Source organism: Hylobates moloch, unplaced genomic scaffold (genome assembly GCF_009828535.3).
Source record: "Hylobates moloch isolate HMO894 unplaced genomic scaffold, HMol_V3 SCAFFOLD_18, whole genome shotgun sequence".
Classification (NCBI taxonomy): domain Eukaryota; kingdom Metazoa; phylum Chordata; class Mammalia; order Primates; family Hylobatidae; genus Hylobates; species Hylobates moloch.
In genome coordinates, this window is record NW_026652293.1 from 79133216 (window position 1) to 79157958 (window position 24743).

The 24743-nt window shown below is 40.3% G+C and overlaps 1 protein-coding gene across 7 annotated transcripts in view; it reads left to right on the top strand.

Annotated features, from left to right (window-relative positions):
* The window catches only part of CNST (consortin, connexin sorting protein), a 111578-nt gene that overhangs the window by 83819 nt on the left and 3016 nt on the right, over positions 1–24743 (top strand). For 3 of the 7 annotated variants that reach the window (XM_032136235.2, XM_058430468.1, XM_058430469.1), the window contains exons 7-10: positions 2767–2788; positions 2959–3055; positions 6250–7148; positions 19647–19782. In XM_032136235.2, the coding sequence (XP_031992126.1) occupies positions 2767–2788; positions 2959–3055; positions 6250–7148; positions 19647–19782 (1154 nt within the window). The other 4 variants (XR_009210703.1, XR_009210702.1, XR_009210700.1 and 1 more) reach the window with 4 other exon arrangements.

Below are 24743 nucleotides of genomic sequence, written 5' to 3' on the forward strand. Positions count from 1 at the left end.
GGATTGAATAAACTGCTAGGTTGGCATGAAGGGATAGTTTTAGGCTTTCAAGGGTGAGGACAGCAGCTGCCACCAGTGCTTGGAGACAGGCAAGCCATCCGAGAACTGTGGTTGCCAGCTGTTTAGAGAGGTAGGCAACAATCTGGAGGGCAGGTCCCTTAGACTGGGTTAGAACACGTAGTGCAACTCCACGCCGTTCATCGGGATAGAGGGAGGAAGGTTTGGTGAGGTCTGGGAGAGTGAGGATGGGGGCTGAGGTGAGAGCCTTCTGGAGCAGACGGAAAGGTTGGGTAATCGGCTGTGGGGGTTTAAAGGCTTATGGAGAGGGCCTTTAGTAGCTTAGTATAATGGTTTGGCAAGTAGAGCGAAGGAAGGAACCCAGAGCCTAAAATATCCCGCTAGTCCTAGAAAAGAGAGAATTTTTTGCTTAGTTTGCGGAGGTGGAAGGGACTGGAGGAGGGGTATGCAGTCGGTTGTGAGCCCTCGGGTTTGCAGGGTAAGAGCTAGGCCTAGGTAGGTGACTGAGGGGGTGCATAATTCTGCTTTCTTAGGGGAGACCCACTACCCCCAGTCTGCCAGGACATTTAAAAGAGAGATAGTATGGGCATTGCAGTCTTTTTGAGAGGGGCTACACAGGAGCAGATCATCAACATATTGAAGGAGAGTGGACAGTTAGGAATAAGGTACAGAGGTGGTGAGCAAGGGCCCGGGTTTCGGCACCAGGTGCAAGGCTCTAGTATTTGTTCAAATCCCGAGAGTGCACCAACCAACAGCACAAAGCGGTGTGGAGCAACACACTGTTTTAATGAGCACCTGGGTATAGACGGGCTGAGGCCTAAAATGGCATCAGCCCCACATGAGGATGGGGCCGAAGTTTTATGGTCTCCTGTAAACAGGAAGTGTCCCTGTCTGATGTAACTGCTATGTGGTACCTGGATGGCCAATCTCTCCATCCTCAGGGGTGTATGTCTTCCGGCCAGCCCTCTTCCTGCTTCTGCTATCTCACTGATGTGCACTTGGCGCACAAGTGGCCTTGCACCTTGGGACTGGGCCTGAGGAGGGAGGAGTTATTCATCCCCCCAAGCTTTCAGGCCCCGGGGAGTATCTTTCATTTATTACGTTCCTTTCTCAGTTTTTGTTGAGTTTCTTACACTGAACTCAGTAAAAGGTCAGCTTTACGTAGGGTCAAAAGATTCTTCTGATTAGATATTTAAAAATATAACTTCTGATTTTGATCTCTTTTTGGTTAAGAGATGAGCAGTTCAGATGGACAGAATTGTGTATTAGGGCTTTCGATTCTACTCGCTAATGTTTGTGTGTTGTAGTAAAAACATAACATTTTTAGGAGTAGTCTGATGCTGGAAAGCAAATAGAATACAGTAGCTAACCAAAATCTTGCAGAAGAAAAGCTGCATCTACCAGGTAATTTTCAGTTGCTTGAATTGTATCAAGGAGTTGGATTTTTTAAACTAAATAATAATAATAGTAAGGCACTTACTTTTTAAAAAAAAATTCCTTATTCAGAGATCCAGATTTCTGAGGACAAAGGGACACAATAGTGTTTAAACTAGTGCAAATTTCTGGAATTTAGAACATGAATTCTCAATACAAAGGCTAAAAGACTTTCCATTCTATGGATAACTTTTTCTCCTTTTCTCTCACAATCATGGAGAGTAAACTAAAGCTCTGTTAATAATGAGACAGTGCCAGGTAACTGTTGCATAGCTCATGCAGCAGATAAAGAACTCACTAACAAATATTTATTGAACATGACATGAGCATGGTGTCTTTATGCTTCAAAATTTGGATAATTCCCCCCATATCATTGCTTTTAAATTTTTTAATATTTAAAAATATTTTCAAGTTACACATAAAGTGTACAAGCTTGATGAATTTTTGCATAAACATATATGTCTATGTGACTACCACTCTGAGCAAGGCACAAGATATGGAACATTCCAGCCCTTCAGAAGGCTCCCTCATGCACCTACCAACTTCATACCCGCCCCCAATAATAACCACTATCTGGGCTCTATAACAATGTATTTGCCTGTCCTGTAATTTTATATAAATGGGATCATGCAGAATATAGATTTTTATGTCTAGATTCTTGCACCCATCAGTATGTCTCGTTCCATGTTGTTGCATGTAACAGTGGTTTGCTCTGTTTTATTGCAGTACAGATTTCTTGGATGACGATGCAGCAATTTATTCATTCTATTATTAGTAGACATTTAGGATGTTTCTTGTTTTGTGAATATTATGAATAAAGTGGCGATGAGCATTTTTGTGTGTGCCTTTAATGGATATGTACATTCTGTTATCTTGGGTATTCCCTAACATTTAATATTTATACTTTTTGTTATCTGTTTCCATGGAGAATTCCAACAAAATTATCTTCAACCATAATCTATTTTAGACTAAAATGACATAAACTGAAATTTTTTAAATATGTGTATGTGAAATTGTCTTTATTTATTAGCAAAAGGTTAGCATTCTTTTTTTTTTTTCTTCTGGAGTATAGCATTTGTTGCTTCTTTGGGGGTTTCCAATAGTAATTGGCCATCTAAGGAGATTAACATATGATATAGCTGCACTTTGAACTATGTGAGCCAGTGGTAATGTTTCAGCCGTGGAAATGTTCTGTGCTAATATTAGAATCCAGAGAAGCTGTATTTTTTTATAGCCATTTCAGTGACATTTGTTTGGAAACGTATTGCTGCTGTAATTTTTTTAAAATTCTTTTTTCTGTCTTTTTTTCTACAGTCCTCTTTTGTCCAAACATAAGGTAAGAGATTGTTTCTTTTGAATATATTTCTAGGAAAAATGTTTGTGTCATATGTCTGTTGTATGGACTATTTTGGAAAAGGAAGAAACCTTTCCCAAGTTATTTTCAGCTTCCTAGTTTAACGCAACAGTTTCCCCAAAAGTTGGGTTTTCTTGTTTTAAACTTTTTAGAGAGCAGCTGTGGAGAAGTCCCAGGAAAGGAAATGCTCTACACAGTTCGTAGCATCTGAAGATCCAGAGGAAGGAAGAGCTGCTACCAAAGAGTCAGGTATGTTTTTAACTTCAGCTGGGGAGCGACGTAAAAGACGCCTGCCGCCTCTGATCTTTCACAAGTGTTACATCTGAATTGCTGCCAAGGATCTTTTTTTTTTTTTGCACTTACATTTTTGTACATATGCCACTCCTAGAAAAATAGCAAAACAAGACTTTATGTTATGTAGCTCCACATTTTAGACCTCTATTAGTAGATACCATAAAATCTAAGTTCTTATAAAAACATAAAATTCTTATGTTTTCAGTAGGTGGTTATATATATCTAACAGAATAAGAAAAGATTGTACAAAATGCTCTGAAATAGAATTGGTGTTGGTACATTCATACATTGTTTTCTGTTTAAAAACCAACAGTTATTGTATATACTTTACCAGAAATTTGTTCTGTAAATTTAGATATTTAAAACTCTGTATCTTGATAATTTATAGCAATTTAATTTCTCCCTTTTTCTGTTTACTAACATATGATATACTTTAGTTTGTATATATACATTTCTAAAGCATTTATGATGTATTTCATACCACCTTGTGCCTTATGTCAAAAGATTTTAAGAGGCTTTCTTCTAAATGTTTGGCATGTTGCTCATTATAAAAGCTTTAGAAAATAAAAATAAATAAATATGTTTTAGGGTTTTTTTTCCCTTGATATCTAATTTTACTGTTAATGTATATTTCTAGGCTTGATGTTCCTGGGCCTGAGAGCCCTGATATTGGAGAGGAAGTATCAGGTGTTTTGGATGAGTTGCCCTGAAGTGATATGATGATGATGATGATGTCATAATTAGCCTTTTGCCCTTTTTCCTCCCCCCTTTTTTTTTTTTTGAGACAGGGTCTCACACTGTTGCCCAGGCTGGAGTGCAGTGGCACCATCACGGCTCACTGCAGTGGTCTCCTGGGCTCAAGTAATCCTCCCACCTCAGTCTCCCCAATAGCTGAGATTATAGGCACACACCACGGCGCCCCAGTTAATTTTTAAAAATTTTTGTGGGTATGGAGGTCTCACTATGTTGCTCAGGCTGGTCTGGAAGTCCTGAGCTCAAGCAATCCTCTCACCTCAGCCCCACAAAGTCCTGGAATTACAGGCATGAGCCACCGTGCCCGGCCAGCCTTTTACTCTTTACAAAGTATATTTTTATTCTTTCAAATCTTACCTTATCTCCTTTTCACTTCTGAGACAAGCTGGAGATGTTGCCTTGGGTCAGTCCTACTAGACTCTGTTCTTCCGTCTTTTCCAGTCATTTTTATATTAGAAATCACAGTAAAATGAGCTTCATAACAATCTTAAAGGAGGAAAAATATCACAAAGCCGCCCAGTTTGGGTGTGAACATGTCTCTGTGTTGAGCACATTGGGAAAAGTGCTATTACAGGCTGTGCGTTTGAGTTTGAGACTTACTTAGCATGGTTGCTGCCCAGCACCTCCTCCTGCTTGGCCTCTGCTTTGAGTCATGTGGTACAGATGGGGAAACTGAGGTACCAAGTTTCGGTCACTTGCTTGGTGCTTTGATTCAGAGCTAGAACCTGGGCCTTCCCATTTCCAATGGAATGCAGCCTGCTTCTACTAAGTACATTGTATGGATTATCAAAGGCTTCAACAATCCAGATGTCCCAGGAATAACCCTATGAGGGAGTATGGACTAAATTCTGGGGAAAGACATGTTGCTCCAGTTTCACCAAACTGTTTTAAAGAGAAATGTCAACAATGTAGGTGACTCTTCGAATGTAGTTTGGAACTCTTGCCTTTTCCAAAATTATGGTGGAGTTTTTTTCCCCATTTTCTGTAGTATTTCTAAATAATGGGATGAAGCAACCATTTTCAGGCTATTTTGTAAATAATACATTGTATCCATAGATAGTCTTTATTACTTATCACTTAAGTGGTATCTCAGTTCATTAGATACCATACTTTAAGTGGTTCCATTTCGTGGCATAGCTGCTGTCCACCACCCCACCTCCTACTCATAGAATGGCACCTCAGACTGATTCTGTACCTTTTCAGTCACTTATAAGCTATTAAATAGTCTCATTTTGCCGGGTGCGGTGGCTCATGCCTGTAATCCCAGCACTTTGGGAGGCCAAGGTGGGCGGTTCACGAGGTCAGGAGATTGAGACCATCCTGGCTAACACGGTGAAACCCCATCTCTACTAAAAAAAAATACAAAAAATTAGCCGGGCATGGTGGCGGGTGCCTGTAGTCCCAGCTGCTCTGGAGGCTGAGGCAGGAGAATGGCGTGAACCCGGGAGGCGGAGCTTGCAGTGAGCCGAGATCGCGCCACTGCACTCCAGCCTGGGCAACAGAGCGAGACTGTCCCAAAAAAAAAAAAAAAAAAAAAAAGAAGAAGTTGCAAGTAATTTGCAAACACATTTATTAGTGGTATTATGGTCAAATTATAAATTTGAAGAGAACCGAGTTTGTTCCTTTAATCTTAGTAAACCAGACCAATACTACTTTTCTTACATTTAAAATGATTAATGTGTTACTGAGGTTCATCATGTAAAAATATTTACTTAATACACCATGTCTTTTTTTGTTTGTTTGTTTGTTTGTTTTTGAGACACAGTTTTGCTCTTGTTGCCCAGGCTGGAGTGCAATGGCGTGATCTCAGGTCACCGCAGCCTCCGCCTCCTGGGTTCAAGCAATTCTCTTGCCTCAGCCTCCTGAGTAGCTGGGATTACAGGCACGTGCCACCACGCCCAGCTAATTTTGTATTTTTAGTAGAGACGGGGTTTCTCCATGTTGGTCAGGCTGGTTTCGAATTCCCGACCTCAGGTGATCTGCCCACCTCGGCCTCCCAAAGTGCTGGGATTACAGGCGTGGCCACTGTGCCCGGCCCAATACACCATGCCTTAAATGTGCTGAAAATAATTTTTGTAACTTCATTTTAATGTAAAAGTTTAATAAAGTTCAGAATATCTTTTAAAGCTTTGAAAATGACTTTGTTGATTTTAATGAGGACTAAGTGATTTATTCATACTCACATGCTTTTGAATAATCCCTGTTATGTATAAGGATTATTTACTGAATATTTTAGGTATTTCCTCTACCTAAAGACACTATTATGCAACAGATAGAATTTCCATTTGAAAGGGTTAGAATATTGTTGTATTACACATATTCATATGTCCCTTCTTTTCCTTCCCATACAAAGTGTTGTTTTGAATTTTTAACAATTTATTTTTCTTCATCTTTAGAGAGTAAAACTTGTTCTGGCACAGAGTCAAATAAAGAAAGCCAACATACAGAGGAGCCCCTGGGGAGCAGTCCCTGCTGCCATCAGATGGACGGGCAGGCAGATTCCCCAAGCCTTTCAGTAACTGCAGGAAAGGACCACGTGGAGGAGCTGCTCTGCAGCGCTGAAGCCACGTTAGCGCTCCACACCCAGTCCTCGGAGACAGCAGGGAGCCCATCTGGGCCAGACTCTCCTGAGGATGCTTGTGAGGATGACAGGCGCTTGCAGCTGGCTCAAACAGAGGCCTGCCAGGATGTGGCCAGAATAGAGGGCATTGCTGAAGACCCTATGGTGTTTCTTTCCAGCAAGTCAGCGACAGAGCCGTTGATTTTACCAGGCTGTGACCGTATACCTCCTGCATTGATTTCTGAGGGTAAATATTCACAGGCTCAGAGGAAAGAACTCCGTCTGCCACTTCGGGATGCTTCTGAGGCGTTGCCCACAGACCAACTTGAAAACAATGAATTAAATGAGCTGCAGCAGCCTGATCTTACGGACAGTGATGGAAAATCACCACAGGCGCAGGCTGACTCAGACGGCTCTGAGAATGTGCTCTGTGGAAATAATCAAATATCTGACTTAGGCACACTGCTTCCAGAGGTGTGTATGGCCCCAGAGGAAAAGGGAGATAAAGATGACCAACTCAACAACGAAACAGAAGACTATTTGAACAGCCTTTTAGAAGGATGTTTAAAAGATACTGAAGATTCCCTTTCCTATGAAGATAACCAAGACGACGACTCCGATCTCCTTCAAGATCTCTCTCCTGAAGAAGCATCCTATAGTCTCCAGGAGAATCTGCCTTCTGATGAGAGCTGTCTTTCTCTTGATGATCTGGCCAAGAGGATAGAGATTGCAGAGGTAAATCAGAGATGAAGTACAATTAAAAGTAAAATGGCATTTAAAAAACATATATATGTATTAAATATTGCCTTGTTTTTGTAAGTTTTCCCTTGTCTCAAACATGAGGGAAAATTCTAGTTAACGTAAGCTTTTAATTATTAGTAGTTTTTACATTTGTATGTATTGAATAAAATGACTTTTAATCATTAGAATGTTCATACTACAAGATGTTCTAGTGCATGCCTTCAGCTAGAGTGAGCGTTATTGTATATATCCATTTTTTATAGTCCTGACTGTTATGTGGCAGTTCCAGAAATTGGAATCAAAACCAGAGTAGTCACATTCTAATAAGGAAGTCTCATTTTTCTTCTCATACATCTAGCAGATAAAATATGATATGTACTTACTGTTTCTTCCTCTTGTTAATATATTTTTTTAATCTTTTAAAATAGTCTAAAGAATAGAGGGAACATTTTAAAATGTAAGAGGTACTAGATTAATTTTTAACCTTATATCAAGTGGAAAAAAGAGATTAAGGAAAAATGACCATTTTTCACTGTTTGATAATACAAAAAAAAAGTTTGGAAAAAGAAAAGATAAAAGCCATATCCGAACTACAGCACCCTCACGAAGGCGGCCTGCTATGGTAGAGCAGAATTCGATTGCCTTAGTTCCAGTGCAATCCTACCAGGTAGTTAACAGCTTGTTGGAGTTACCTTTTACCTCTGTAAGCCTGTTTTCTTCTCTGAAAATTAGGATACTAGCTGACTTTCCTTTTCTTCACCATTTTCCCCCCCAAGTTCACTTTTAAGTCCCATTTGTACTCATTGTATTCTAAATCAGCATTATCATTGATAAAAAAAATAAGGGGGAAAATGAAAAAGTAACAAAGCCAAAGTAGACAATAAAATCTATGTGAAAAGAGAAGACTGTGAAAAGCTTGCTAAGGTAATTATAACTGTTATATTACTAGCTCTCTTTATTGCCATTTATAGTCAATTCTCTGTAAACAATGAGTTTTCTTTCTAATTTTTTTCTTGCCAAAATTAGATAGAATAGTAAAGCACTTGGCTTACTGTTCATTCTCTTACTTTAACCAGACAGCTTGGTTGCCATTTGCAGTTAATTCTCTACAGACCGTTGATTTTTTTCTTAGTTTTTGCTTAACAAAATTATTTAATATTGCTTAATAGGCACAGAATTTCCATTTGTGGCAATGAAAAATGTTGGAAATAGATGGTGGTGATGGTGCACGTTTTGATTGTAATGAATGCCACTAAATTGTATATGTACAAAGAGTTAAAATGGCAGTTTCATGTAATACATATTTTTCCACAATGTTAAAAATAGTTTTTTAAAAAATTAGAGCTAATGGTAAAGCACTTAATCCGGTATTCATTCTCTTGTACATTTTAACTAAATCTCTGGTACAGGAAGTTAACAACACAAAGCTTATATACCCATATTCAAATCTTAGCTGTAATATCAAAAAAGTTACCATTATCTGACTGCCCTTTTTCATGCCAATAATGAAGTTGACTGTAAAGGGAGAACCCATGTGGTCTAATTTTACCTTTTTAGGTATAAACTGTGAAGAAGGATCAGAGTGCTCCTGTTGTCTTGCCCACCTTATAAAACGTTTTCCTCCATTTCAACATTTGACTAGTTACACAGTGATAATCATATGGTGTGCCTTTTTAGAACTATCTTTCCCCAGTAACTCATATTTGAGGGGATAATAGGAACTTCTGGAATTTCAATTTTTGCTTCTGCCTGAAAGCTGTTTGGCTGGATAAATTTCTATCATCTAGTTTGCCAGATGTCTCCTCCAGAGAAATTCTTTGAGTTTTGGTAACCTTTATCTTCAACCTCCTCCCTACTCAGCTGTGTTGAAGATGCACAAGGGTCTTGTCATGGATGTATCAAAGATCTGTAGCATTTCTCCTGTATATTTCAATCATCTATTGACATGTATTTCCAAAGCCTACAATTAATCAACATCCCTTTCCCAAATTATTTTTCCCCACATCACTAAATTTAAAATTGTACGCAACTGAGTCATCCTATTTCTAATAAATAAAAGAATTGTTTATATTGGGGAAAAAGTATTTTAAGGTGGCAGATTGTTAAATTAATGTTGTGTATTACAACTAAATGGAATATTCCCTCCTCAGACTCAAAACACAATGTCACTTCTACTGGGTAACAGCTAACAGTGGAAATTATATGTATTTAAAGTTGTCTTTTCTATTAAGTTAATACATAATGGTCTCCTTTCCTAAGATTATATTGATCTATTAAGTTATTTTAAGAACCCCAAAAGCTACATATACACGACTAACAAAACTAATTTACTTTTCTATGGCAATGCTAAGCAGATTGTTAAACATTTGCTTTCTGAATACTTACTACCCTCTCTATTCTGAGAAGCATAGGTTAACAAAGTCTGCCTAACTCTGTCAGGAAAGGAGTTTTTAAAGTTTCAATGCTAAAAATCACTAATGCTTAATATTTTCTAATACCTTAACAATGAGGTTTTGGACTAAGTAAAATATCCAGGCAATTGTGGGTTTGCTTATAAGTGCAAAGTTAGGATTTTTATTTTAAAAATTTCTTTTAATTTTAGATTTGAACATATAAAATTTTAATTCAAACTTTTTTTTTTTTTTTTTTTTGATACAGAGTCTCACTCTGTTGCCCAGGCTGGAGTGCAGCAGCACGATCTCAGCTCACTGCAGCCTCCATCTCCTGGGTTCAAGGGATTCTCGTGCCTCAGTCTGTCGAGTAGCTGGGACTACAGGCATGTACCACCATGCCTTGCTACTTTTTGTATTTTTAGTAGAGATGGGGTTTCACCATGTTGGCCAGGCTGGTCTTCAACTCCTGGCCTCAAGTAATCCACCTGCCTCGGCCTCCCAAAGTGCTGGGATTACACGTGTGAGCTACCACGCCTGGCCTTCAAACACTTTTTCTGTTTGTGCTTTCAGTAAAATTTTATTAAGAGTCTTCCCTGTGTTTGGTGCTGAGGATACAGTGAGAAATCAGATGATGTTCTTGGCCTTTTGGGGGATCTCTGCTGTCACACTTGGCTAATTTTACTGGAATTGTTTTTGAAGTATTTTTTTATGCTTCCTTCCTTTTGTGATTAGAGGATATAGAACATGATCTCTTAATAACCAAGTAATTATGAACGGCATTTTTCGTGCACTTAGGAACCCCGAGGCAATGAGTCTGCCCCCTCCACCCCTCCACGTTGCTGTGCTATCGCAGGTGGTCCTTCTCTGTTTGCTTTCCCAGATCTCCCTATCGTTTGTCCCCCCTCAGGTTCTCTTACTTCCCTCTTTCTACCATTGTGTTTGTGGTAGAGCATGCCGGTTTGTTCTTTGTTTGCCAGCTTTCCCCTTTTCTCTTGTCGGTCTGCTTTCATTTTCTTGCCACTCTTGTATTGCCCAGCCTTGGCTCCAGTGGAACTTGGTTTTGATCATCATTGCCAGCCCAGTGCAAGCACTCGTTTTGTTGTGTTGCTTTGAACAGTTGGATTCATCACATCAAATGAAATAATTTACACAAAATGTCATAGAGAACTAAAAATGTCTATACTATTTATATAGTGACATGTATAAAGGGAACTTGTCTAGGTTTGGAAAGCTTTTTCAAACCCATTAATTTGCTATGTAAAGTGGTAGCTTAATATCTGAAGTATTGCTATTTTCTTACGTGAAAAATAGCATGACACATTATCATCAAAAGTATAGTTTATACTGTATGCTGTTTTTAAAAAGCATCAAAAATTTTATCCTCCTTTCATAGATTTTTTTTTTTTTTTTTTTGAAAGGGGGTCTCTCTCGGTTTCCCCGGTTGGAGTGCAGTGGGGCGCTTTCGGGGCTCTCTGCCAGCTCCGCCCCCCGGGTTCACGCCATTCTCCTGCCTCAGCCTCTCCAAGTAGCTGGGACTACAGGCGCCCGCCACCGCGCCTGGCTAATTTTTTGTATTTTTAGTAGAGACGGGGTTTCACCGTGGTCTCGATCTCCTGACCTCGTGATCCGCCCGCCTCAGCCTCCCAAAGTGCTGGGATTACAAGCGTGAGCCACCGCGCCCGGGCCTTTCATAGATTTTTAAGAAAAAAAATTATCACGTGCAGTGTCAGACAACACACTGGAAAGATTTACTCGTTTATTCTCTCATTCTGTAATTTTTATTGAGTGACTTCTCTGTGAGGGCCACATTACAGATGCAGTGACTAAAAATACAGGTAAGGATTTTTATGCAGATGAAGCCTGCAATCTAACAGTCGTCTGGCACCAAGTGTGTTGTCCTTTTGCTGAATGTGAACATCCCATAGTTTTTGGCAAAGGCTGAAATTGTATTATAATACCCATACGCTGACGTGATGATGTTAATGTCAGAACCCAAACCCCTTTACTCGGGAACCTGATCGTGCAAATAAATCATGTGTTTGCTTGGTTCTGGAGCCTGGAAGAGTTGCATTATCTTCTCTTTAAACTCTTCAGCTGTTCCTCCTGTAGCCTGAGACTCAGAGGGAGCTCCTAGCATCAAAACTTGAACGAAATGTGCCATGCAAACTCAAAGTGGCAGGACGACCCACGGGGTGCACACTCAGCTTCTGCAGACTGTTACACGCATAGAGATGAGGTAGCTGTTTTCTGAACAAGTGAGGTTGAAATTGAATGTTGGATACATTTTAGGAAAGTTAATGTATTGTTGAACATTGAAAATAATCATAGTATGTAATTCAGAGGTCCCCTTGTGAGGAGATTTTAGCAATGTGATATGCTGTGTGGAGATAAATCATTCATTTTTCTTCATTAACATCTACATTTATAATCTACTTGCAGAAATGTCATATGTTCAGAAAAATATATTAAGTGTTTCAGATTCAAGTGATTTTTGTTTTTAGAAATAATTTCATTATTTCTAAAATCTGAGGAAGAAGCCCTGTGTTACTGCTTGGGTCTTCAGAAAGCTTTTAATCTGGCCGGGCACGGTGGCTCACGCCTGTAATCCCAGCACTTTGGGAGGCCAAGGCGGGCGGATCACGAGGTCAGGAGATGGAGACCATCCTGACTAACACAGTGAAACCCCGTCTCTACTAAAAATACAAAAAATTAGCCGGGCCTGGTGGCGGGCGCCTGTAGTCCCAGCTACTCGGGAGGCTGAGGCAGGAGTATGGCGTGAACCCGGGAGGTGGAGCTTGCAGTGAGCCAAGATTGCACCACTGCACTCCAGCCTGGGCTGTAGAGTGAGACTCCGTCTCAAAAAAAAAAAAAAAAAAAAAAAGAAAGCTTTTAATCTGGGAGAGAACAACTCATGTTCCTTGCCCTCTGTCTAGATTAGCAACATTTACTTAAATGTTTTCAGACCTGCTTGTATCACATGAAGCAAAATACAGGGGAGGACCTAAGGTCACAGTGTCTAGTGGGGAGAAAAATGACAACCCAGATTGCTCCTGGGTTTGCCTTTAGAGAAGGTATCTAATCGAAGCTGTGAGTTTTCTTCCCTGTTGCCTATTAAGTGAGGTAGTTCTTGGCTAGATCACTGGGATCAGGGAAGTTACTTTACGACTAGCTGCTGTGGGATTCTTTGCCCAAGTGAAGATGGGGGGCTAGCACTAAGCAGTAGTTGCATATGAAATCACATTGGTAGCTGCTGTATGGATCCAGAACAAAAGAGGGTCTTAGAAACAGCAATCATGGTTGTTCTGCCCAGAATGGCTCTTTTGAGAGGAGCAGGGGAAGTCCAGCCTCCTTACAATAGAAGAAATGCAGTTTTCCAATAACGTAAGAGGTTTTAGGAGCAATGGTTGGCCCAGAATTTATGTAGATATCTAAAGAGCCCCCAAAGGAAAACCCAGGAATTACCTGTTTTCCAAACGGTCTCGTCCTTGCCTTTTGTTTTTATCATGACCTCTACATTTTCTAATTAATTAATGCTTCTCTTGATTGCCATGTCTCTTGCACAAAGCTCTTTTTCTTTTCCTTTTTCATCACTCTTTTAATTTATATTTGTACTGCCTCTTCCTGGACTTTTGCAGTAGTTACTTAATAAGTTTCCCGGTCCCTTGTTTCATCTTCTCCCCTCCAAATGGGTCTTATGTTAGCACTCTATAAACTTGGGGTCTCAAGCTGGTACCCAAGGAGCCAGTCAGGTATTGGAAGTCAGTGAAATGAGTTAGCTGTAGCGTGATAGGAAGAAGGTTTCCACGCCTTGTCCAGAAGTACTCAGCTTTTTTAAACTCCACAGATTAAACCAACCCCAGCTGAGGGTTCTTGATCGAACACACAGACTGTGAGTTTAAACTCCTGCTATGAAACACTTTTACACTGTCATTCCTTTCCCGCAGCTCTCTTTAGCTGCAGGATAAAGGCTGTACTACTTGACATTCAGGACTCCTGTCATCTGGCCCACTCTGCCTCCCCAACGTCATCGTCTGTCCTGGGATCCCAGACTGTACCATAGTCAGACTGGCCCCCTTGCCACCTCCCAGATACACCTTGCATGTTGTCACCTTTGCTCTTTTCCGTCTGTGTATGTCAGCTCCACCCTGAGGTGAGCAACCTTCTTTCCACATACCTATTTCTTCCCAGCCCTCAACATCTAGGTCATGGCTTTTTAGCATGGAAAGTACCAAGCAGTGCCTAGCTCATAGCCAGTACTCAGTAAGTGCTAGCTGATGCCATGATTCCCTGATCACCGGAGTCTAGAAGTTTGTTTCTTTCAAACAATTCCTCGGAACTTCAGATGAGGTCGAGGCTGGAACATCACTCTTCCCAAAGTTCTGTCTAGCTGTAATCTCCGTTATCATAAGACGCACACATACTGTCTTCTACATCAAACTGCAAACTCCTTAAAGATAGGGATTCTGTTAAATACGTCTTTATATTGTCTGCAAAGCTAATACAGGCTGTTGTAAATAACAGCCACTATACACAGTAAGGCTTTTTTTTTTTAGTTCACTTATAAAAATAAATATCCTTTAATAATAGATTCGGTTTTGATTATTTTCAGTGAAAAAGCTCCATTACTCAAACAAGTATTTCCTAGGTGCTATCTGTATGTAAATTGCTAATCTGTGTATTTTTTTATTCTTTGGCATATTTAGTGAGCACCTACTATATTACAGAAACTAGGAAGACAGTGCTGAACACAGATCAAGTCCCAGCTCTCATAACGCTTACTTTCTAGAGGGAGAGACACATAATAAGTTAACATAAAAACAAAAATATAGTTTTGGATACTGGAAGAACTATTAAAGAATTTCAGCAAGGTAAGGGGATTTAAAGTAAATGAACTGGCAGCTATTTAAACAATTTTCTGGGCCTTAAAAATGAGATCATATCCTGACATTCTCATTTCTTTTTCTATTTTGTACTTCCTAAATTGTCCCCTTAAGCAAGCAAAACAAATTACAGAAACATGAGGTAACGCCTAACCTAGAAACTCAGACACATTGTAAAACTCCTGTTATTTTTTTAAAGCCTTTTTCCTTTTTAAGTGAATTTTTTAAAGATTTGACATTGATGTACTTCATCATAATGCGTTTTTTCCCTTGTTTGCCTTCTCCCTATATTGCAGTGTTCCAAGATGCAGTGCTATGGGTCTGAGGTGACCACCATGTTCTTTCTGGAAAATGGCTGCTGCTTACAGCTGGTACTCCCTGGCCCAGCTGTGACATGTTTTTATCAATTTGCCATAGAAGGAGCCATGACATTAGTCTACTTCCAGATTAATCAAATGACACAAAGATCTTTCATCTAATCTCCTCTTCCCCTGTGTCTCTAGATGGACAAATTTGGCCATTAAGTATCTCATAAATGAGGTGATGTGTAAGATAAGACTTTTTGCTAGAGTCTTATTTGAAAGTTCTATTAATCTCGTTTTAATTGTAATGTATATGATAGCATATGGCATAAAGCAACATTTTAATAGTCATAGAAAATAAGATATTTTCACATTAAGGAACTAGCAAGAGGTTTGATACTGAGTTTGTTTTCAAACTCTACCAGCTACTGGCACTGCAAGCTTAAGCAAGTTACTCAAGCCCTTGAAGCTTGGCCTCTTCATCTGCAAAACGGGGCTAAGACTTCTAAAAGAGAGTTGTGAAAATTAAATATGATGTATTATGTAAATATCTTTACATAAAATGTACACATTTACTAAATTATAGTTGTTATTATGGAACCCAACACTAAAGAAGCAGGCAGAGAATATCCCTTGTTTCTGTAGTTAGGAATAGTAGGGGTAAATCTGACATGTGCCACTATAGTGAAATTGCTGGCACTTAAGTTGTTTATGATATACTATAATAATATGATTTATGAATGTTAATTCTCAAATCAGTTGGAAGCCAACTGTGTGTTCTTATTCAGAATTGACCAACCTGGAGGTTCTGAACTGAGTAAAACCTATATCATTAAAAGAATGTGACTTGGTATTTGTTTTCTTCTTTAATTTTGTGAGGAGGCACTTCCAACGGCAGTGTGTCTCTGAATGTTTTCCTTGTCACATTAGGATTTACTCTTCCAGAAGAGTTGCAGGATAATTTTGTTTTCACAACTAGTTCATTCTGAAAATGCTATTTAAGGTGGTCACTGATATTTGAGGGGAAGTGTGGGAAGAACTATTTATTTGCAAATACAGAAGACTGGGCCAGATGGAATTATTTTTAATTCTGCATTTATTCGTAGAGCACCACCGGTAGCAATGACATTAATTATAGCTCAGACATTCTTTTTGGTCTCAATAAAGGGCTTGGTATATTTGTTTGGGTAAGAATTTGGCAATTGAAGTGGGAAACTAAATTTAGTTTTAAGGCTTTATTTTTTGAGATTTAAAAATTCTTCACCTTGGCACATGGATACATATGTAACAAACCTGCACATTGTGCACATGTACCCTAAAACCTAAAGTATAATAATAAAAAAAAAATTCACCTTTTAATACTGACACTATAGTTTTTTAAAAAATGGAAATATTTTTAAGAATAATTTGGGACCGGGCACAGTGGCGCAAACCTGTAATCCTGGCACTTTGGGAGGCCAGGCACTTTGGGTTGCTTGAGCCCAGGAGTTCAAGACCAGCCTGGGCAACATAGCAAAACCCTGTCTCCACAAAAGAATGCCAAAAAAAATTAGCCAGGCGTGGTGGCGTGTGCCTGTAGTCCCAGCTACAGGAGGCTAAGGTGGGAGGACTGCTTGAGCCTAGGAGGTTGAGGCTACAGCAAGCTGTCAGCATGCCACTGCACTCCAGCCTGGGCAACAGAGTGCGACCCTCTCCCAAAAAAACAGATGAAAACAAAACAAAATAATAGTTTGGAGGGAATACATTGCTCTATGCCCTAAATCAGCAGCCCAATCTATTTTAGAAACACTTGTCAGTCTTTTGACTGAGACCCCAAACCAAGACCATGACTTTGTTTTGTCTCACTTGCCCTTCAAGCATGAAATTAAGGCAAACCCCACCAAACTTGTTTCTTAGGATCTGGACTTAAGTTGGACTGCCCTGATGTGGTAAGAAAACATTCTGTTACAGGTAGGTCTGAACTGTGCCCAAAACTCGCAAAAATAGAAAGGCTAGATGCTGTCTGCCACTCCCACCTAAGAGTTCCTCCTTGGCCTGCATCTCTTATGCGTCAGCTTGGCCCACCATCCCTTGTTCTCCATCTGTAGGCTGTAGGATCAGAAGAAGTTACAACAGAAAGACCCAGAGAAGATCACTGAGCAAGACTGAAAGGAAATGATGGAAAAGAGCAGACTCCTTCACTTCAGACACTGGGGCAGGCCCTGCTGAAACAAAAGGGTTTTGGTGGCAGAAAAAAAAGGCGTGGTTCGATTTTTAGCAAGAATTAAGGTATTGTGAGGGAGGGGGTGTCAAAAATGTTAGCCCATCCCACACAATTGTAATTTCTCATACTCTGCTTCTCCCATCTTTAAAAAGAATTCAGAAGAAGTTGCCAGAGTTCATTGCCACCCATAGTAAATAAGGTGGGGCCACCTGACAAGGCTTGTATCCCTTAGCAGTGTGACTTCCAGAGCCAAACACCACCCTCCCTGGATGAGGCCAAGCAGAGCTAAGGCAGGGACCTCACAGCCGCTGCACCAGGACCAGCTCCAGGTTCAGCTGGTGCATTCTGTGCCTTTCCAGATGATTTCAGGAGCTTCTCTTCCTCTGTCAACATGTTTGTTCATATTTGCAGTGTCTTTTGATTGATGGCTTGTATCCGTTTCTTGAATTTATAGATGCAGAATTCATATCATAAAGATCAATTAACAGTAACACAACTCTGGGGCTCATCTTTAAAACTATTCTTAATAGGATTGTTTTTTCTAAGTAGTTAAAACGGCACCTGGAAAATCCCCGTGGTAGGTGAATTCACCATTGGTAAGTGTATGACAGTGTTTTATGGAGAAAATAGATCGTGAAGGAATCGGTAAACTTCCTCCCCCTTTTAAAATTTTTGAAAAAATTTTAGAACAGATTCAAGAGCCTCTCCTTTTTTTTACATGTACTAAAAATTGAATATCAGTGATACATCCTTAGTAGTAATGTATTCGTGAAAATTAATTTTTATTTTCCATCTTTTGCTCTTTACAAACTGATGAAGACTATTTCCCTCTCAGTGTCAGCAAGGTGCTTGTAAAACCTGTTTTCTCTGTTGTGTGAAGGAGTTCTTTAATGACGATGTTGCTTTCTTCATATATTTGTACTTTACCATTTCAAGGCCACTAAAGTACTTTTGTTTTCTCAGAACAAGGACTTCTGAAATACATTATTTCCTATAAAAAGAAAAGAATATATTGTTGGCTTATTGATTTTTTTTTTTGAGATAATGGTTTCTATAGACCCACATTCAGGGGAGCATAGTCAAAGACCATCTTGAGCTATTTGGCCCTAAAACCCTAAGATATAAAAAGAACTAATCGAATCTGTAATATTTATGCATAGCGCATTATCAAAGATGGCTGGCTGGAACTGCAAGTCATATTTAGTGTTTTATGCTATTGATTGGATAAATGACTACAGGCAGTCCTCAGCTTAGAGTTACCTGATGCCAGCAAGTCACTGACATCTTCAGTGTTAGGCCCACAGTGCCTGCCTGTGTCATCACCTACAGCTTGTAGCAATCAGGCAACTAACAAGTTAACTTCTGTGACTGGCCCTGCTGTTCAGGGGCCTTTGGTAAGGCCTCCTGCTTCCCAGCCTGGCTCTCCCACCTGCTCCTCTTCCTTCTTCCTGCACCTTGGAGGCTTTTGGCTCCTAAATGGCGAGGGTTTTTGGTTTTGTTTCTAAATAAGGGGTGGAACATAGGCAGGAGAGAGGCAGCCCAAGTGAAAGAGCTAGAAGGCAACATAGGGGTAGGGGTGGGTGTCTGAAGAGATATTAGACAGCAGACTTTTTCTAGGAAAGGCCAAATTACTAATATTTTAGGCTTTATGATCTCTTAGAACCACACAGTGCCATTGTAGCCCAAAAGCAGCTGTGTACAGTATTCAGATGAATCGGCTCGGCTGTGTTCCAATTAAATCATATTCCCAAAATTAGGCAGCACTGGCCTTTGGCCTGCGGGCCGTAGTTTGCCAACCTCTGCATACTAGAAAGTAATATGTCCCAGGCCAGGTGTGGTGGCTCACACCTGTAATCCCAGCACTTTGGGAGGCCAAGGCGGGCAGATCACGAGGTCAGGAGATCGAGACCATCCTGGCTAACATGGTGAAACCCCGTCTTTACTAAAAATACAAAAAAATTAGCTGGGTGTGGTGGCGGGCGCCTGTAGTCCCAGCTACTCGGGAGGCTGAGGCAGGAGAACGGCGTGAACCTGGGAGGCGGAGGTTGCAGTGAGTCGAGATCACGCCACTGCACTCCAGCCTGGGCGACAGAGCGAGACTGTCTCAAAAAAAAGAAAAATGTCCCTAGTAAACTGGCTCTGAGAGAAATTCTAGAAGTCCTTAAAATATTTTGAGCAGTAGAACATTATTTAGTAAATGCATAGTTTCTCAGAGAAACTGAGGACAACACTTTAATGTTAAAAGCTTGGTATCTAAATATATTTTAGGTTTCGTATGTTCATTTGTTTAAAATTGCTGATGAATGAAAAAAGCAGTGGAGGATTATCAGCATTCATTATAAAGCAAAACCCAGTGCTAATGACGAAGCAAAGAGGGGACTATGAGTGATCATTTTACCGATAACAGGGAAGTTAAGCTACAAAGCAAGGTGTTGTGATTTCCAGTCGACTGAACACATCATACTGCCTGTCCCCGGAGTGAGTTCAGGGGTTAAAAAAGGAACCCAGGGTTTTGGACTTTTGTGTTTCTCAGTCATCTGCAGAGAAGTGAAAATTTTATTCTGTTAGATTTTGATGATTGTTATTTTTTTCTGTAGGAATTGGATACCCCTGTAATAAAAATTCAAATATCTGTTGAATTAGCCTTTTTATAGCTGCATGTAGAGATGTCCTGCCTTAATAAAAGAATTATAGGTTCTTATAATTTCTGACAGGTTGTTCCTACTGAAGGATTGGTCTCAATATTAAAGAAGAGGAATGATACTGTAGGAGATCATCCTGCCCAAATGCAGCACAAACCATCTAAGCGAAGAGTGAGATTCCAAGAAATAGACGATAACTTGGATCAAGGTAAACTGCTTGGCACTGTGGCTGGCAGCATAGATGCTCAGTGTTTGCTGAAAGGATGAGTTTGTGTATGATGTGATGTTTACTAACAGGATTTGTAAAAGACTGTGTCCGCCAGGCACGGTGGCTCACACCTGTAATCCCAGCACTTTAGGAGGCTCAGGCGGGCAGATCACTTGAAGTCAGGAGTTCAAGACAAGCCTGACCAACATGACAAAACCCTGTCTCCACTAAAAATAGAAAAATTAGCGAGTGTGGGGGTACACGCCTGTAATCCCAGCTACTCAGGAGACTGAAGCAGGAGAATCGCTTGAACCCGGGAGACAGGTTACAGTGAGCCAAGATCGTGCCACTGCACTTCAGCCTAGGCAGCAGAGCGAGGCTCCATCTCAAAAAATAAATATAAATAAATAAATAAAAGAATATGTCAATTTAGTTGCTTTATCTTCTAAGGGAGAAACATATAAAATCAAACTATCATCTGAAATCATTTCTAAATCTTTACTTGCTTAAATAAGTGAGCAAGTTGCAAAATTCAACCTGTGGCCTCCCTGTTCCGTAGATAGTTAATGTTGAGAGCTTTTTCAGTTTCCCTCTTTAGTACTTTTTGTGTGAGTCTGTTATTTTTGTCTTTTTTTTTTTTTAAGACAGTCTCTCTCTGTCACCCAGGCTGGAGTGCAGTGGCACAAATCACTGCAACCTCAACCTCCACCTCCCAGGTTCAAGCAATTCTCCTGCCTCAGCCTCCTAAGTAGCTGGGCTTACAGGCACGCGCCACCACACCCGGCTAATTTTTGTATTTTTAGTAGAGATGGGGTTTCACCATGTTGGTCAAGCTGGTCTCAAACTCCTAACCTCATGATCTGACTGCCTTGGCCTCCCAAAGTGCTAGGATTACAGGCTGAGCCACTGCACCGGCCCCAGCTAGTTTTTTGTATTTTTAGTAGAGATGAGGTTTTGCCATGTTGGCCAGGCTAGTCTCGAACTCCTGGCTTCAAGTGATCCACCCAGCTGGGCCTCCCAAAATGCTGGGATTACAGGCATGAGCCACCATGCCCAGCTTGTCTTCTTTTCAGTGGACAATTAATACTCCTCCTTTATTGTGGAGAGTATTTATGAATATTCTCTTCAGTGATTTCCTCTTCATTGATAGAAAAGAGTGTCTCAAGAGTAGCAGTTTAACACCATTGCTGTTGTTTGACTTTTTCCTCCTGGGCCTGTTAAACTTAAGGCCCTGACCTGGTCTAACATGAGGTGGTGAGTTTTGTAGCGAACAATGCTGCCTTTTGTGGTTGCAAATATGTTTATCTAAGGTGTAAGTAAATAAGAGTAAACGGAAGGGTAACCCAGAACCTGTCAGTAGGCTTCTCATATTCATAAAACAACTGCATTGTTAAAATAACAGTGTAAGTATTCAGGTATGCTTTCTAGGTGTGACATAAGTGATAACAGTAGAGGTTTCTGCATTTTTACAATTATAAAGCTGGTTAGGGGGCCTTAGAAATAATGTCCTAACCCCTGATTTTACTTCTGCACCTTGCTTGTAACTCTCACGGTCTTCTCCAGATAAGGTGCTCACTTCTGTTTGCACTAATTTGACCAAATCGTTGCTTAACAGGAGGAACCCCGGATTTGAAACTCACAGTCTGCATTTCACTTTGTAGCCACCTCATCTGAAACTAAGTCACTTACTTGTAGGAGACTCAGTTCCATCATCTTTAAAATAAAGAGAATAACATCTGCCTGTCTGTCCCTATTGAAAAGCGTGTCAGATAATGTGTATAAATTCATCTTGAGAAGTATAAAACTAAATGTAAATGTTGATTGTGTTGGTTTGTTCCTAAGCTCTGTGACTTACACGGTGTTTTCATAAACCTCACCTTCTGCCAAAATCTTCCTAAAAGGGCCGGTTCTTCCTCCTCTAAAGCAATGCTATCCACTGGAAATATAATGTGAGGCACATATATGAGTTTAAATTTTGTAATAGCCATGTTAAAGTGAAAAGAAACAGGCGAGGTGAATTTTATTTTTTATTTGATTTTATTTTTTTTTGAGGTGGGATCTCACTCTGTTGCCCAGCTGGAGTGCAGTGGTGCGATCTTGGCTCGCTGCAACCTCCGCCTCCCGAGTTCAAGCGATTCTTCTGCCTCAGCCTCCCAAGTAGCTGGGATTACAGGCATGTTCCACCACGCCTGGCTAATTTTTGTATTTTTAGTAGAGACAGGGGGTTTCACCATGTTGGCCAGGCTGGTCTCGAACTCCTGACCTCAGGTGATCTGCCTGCCTCGGCCTCCCAAAGTGCTGGGATTACAGGCCTGAGCCACCGCACCTAGCCAGAATTTTAAGAATGTATTTTGTTTAACCCAGTACCTAAAAATTATTTCAAAATGTGATTTATATGAAAAAATTACTAGTGAGATATTTTACATCCTTTTTTTCACACTAAGTATTCAGAATCTGTGTTTATCGCCACTCAGTTTGGACCAGCTACATGTCAAGTGCCCAACAGCCACCTGTGGCTCACATCAGACAGTGCAACTCAGACAGTTCTAGGACATATAAATAAAATAAACAGCATAGATGTTTTTACATATTTAAGCTATATTTAAATGTTTGGATTTGAATATATGATAATGAAGAAAAATACTTTAGGTTGTTAACATAAAGTGGGAGGAGGAATCATGTTAAGAAAAGCAGGTAAGGCTGGGTGCAGTGGCTCACACCTGTCATCCCAGCACTTGGAGAAGCCTCCTCCCAAGTCTTCCTCCTGGATCACTTGAGGCCAGGAGTTGGAGACCAGCCTGGGCAAACATGGCGAGACCTCATCTCTACAAAAAATACGGAAATTAGCAGGGCATGGTGGTGTGTGCACCTAGGGTCCCAGCTACTTGGGAGGCTGAGATGGGAGGATCGCTTGAGCCCAGGAGTTGAGGCTGCAGTGAGTGTGGCCTGGTGACAGAGCACAACCCTATGTCTAAAACAAAAAAAAAAAAAAAGAAAAGCAGGCAAAAAGACTGAACTGTCCAAAAAAATACAGCATGATTAATATGATCCTATTTCTTCATTTATATAGACATATTTTCATACATAGGTATAAACTATTTTAGACCGGGTGTGGTGGCTTATGCCTGTAATCCCAGCACTTTGGGAGGCCAAGGCGGGCAGATCACCTGAGGTCAGGAGTTTGAGACCAGCCTGGCCAATATGGTGAAACCCCATCTCTACAACAATACAAAAAGTAGCCGGGCATGATGGCAGGTACCTGTAATCTCAGCTACCCAGGAGGCTGAGGCGGGAGAATTGCTTGAACTCAGGAGGCAGAGGTTGCAGTGAGCCAAGATCACACCATTGCACTCTAGCCTGGGCAACAAGAACAAGACTATGTCTCCAAAAAAAAAAAAAAAAAAAAAAAAAAAAAAACAAACTATTTTAAAATGTAAATTTCAGAGCAAACAATTGTTTAATCCTATTTTGATGTAAGTCCTGAAATCATACGTGTTTGATCTAAAAGGACACACACCAAATTTAACAGTGTTTACCTTTGGGATGGGAAGGGAATATGATTGGGCAGGAGAAAAACGGATAGTCCCTTAGACTCTAAGATGCTTTTGGGGTTGCATTTTTATAGGGAGAATATATTCATGTATTACTGTACAATATTCTAAATAAAGTCTACTTGGTATGCATTAGGTTTTATAAAATTTGTTTCTTGTAAAAATATATGCTAATTATGAAAAAATCAGTTTAATAAAGTAAAAATTAAATCATGAGTCTTAGACATCCTTCAGTGAAAGAACATATTAAATTTACTTCATTCTATTAAATACTTACATCATATTCCATTATATAAATGTCCCATAATTGTTTAACTGTTCCATTGTAACCAGAACCACTAAGTTATTCCCAATCTTTTGTTATAACAAACTCTGCTGCAGTGAACAAGTTTGTATATATGATATTTGTTGTGCAAAACTGTAGCCTAATTCTTAAAGGTGGATTTGCTGGGATATGTTGAAACTACATGTCCCAGGTGGCCTGAGGCCGTCCTGGTTTACACCTGTTATCCCAGAATTGCATTCAGTTAACACTGTCTTTTTTTCTCTTTTTTTGAGAAGGAGTCTCGCCCTGTTGCCCAGGCTGGAGTGCAGTGGTGTGATCTCAGCTTGCTGCAACCTCCGCCTCCCAGGTTCATGCCATTCTCCTGCCTCAGCCTCCCGAGTAGCTGGGACTATAGGCGCCCGCCACCACACCCAGCTAATTTTTTATATTTTTAGTAGAGATGGGGTTTCACCGTGTTAGCCAGGTTGGTTTTGATCTCCTGACCTCGTGATCCGCCCGCCTCAGCTTCCCAAAGTGCTGGGATTACAGGCGTGAGCCACCACAACTGGCCCTAACGCTGTCTTTTACTCGCAAAATTGTCCAGTCTGGAGGATAAATTAATTTTAAATTTTAATAGATACTGCCAAATTACCTTCCAAAAAGGCATCCCTACACTTTAATCATGTTGCAGATCAGAAGACTTTTTGGTCTTTTTGAAATAAAAAAAATTTTTTTTTAATTATTAATAATTAAGATATTTTTCAACCAAAGAATGATTGTTTTCTTCAATATAGAAAGATGCAAAAGAGATCCCACCCAAAGACATTTGTATTGTTTAATATTAAGTCGACTTTGCTCTCAGAACCCCAAGGGTGTTTGAACAGCAAGGCTGTAATGTGGACTGTCAAATAATGCTGTCAGGGTGGGCATGCCGGCTCACACCTGTAATCCCAGTACTTTGAGAGGCCATGACATGAAGGTAACTTGAGGCCAGGAGTTCAAGACCACCCTCTGCAGCATAGTGAGACCCCCCTCTCTACCAAAAAATAAAAAATAAATAGCCAGGCATGCTGGCACAGGCCTGTAGTCCTAGCTGCTCAGGAGGCTGAGGCAGGAGGACTACTTGAGCCCAGGTGTCGGGCCTG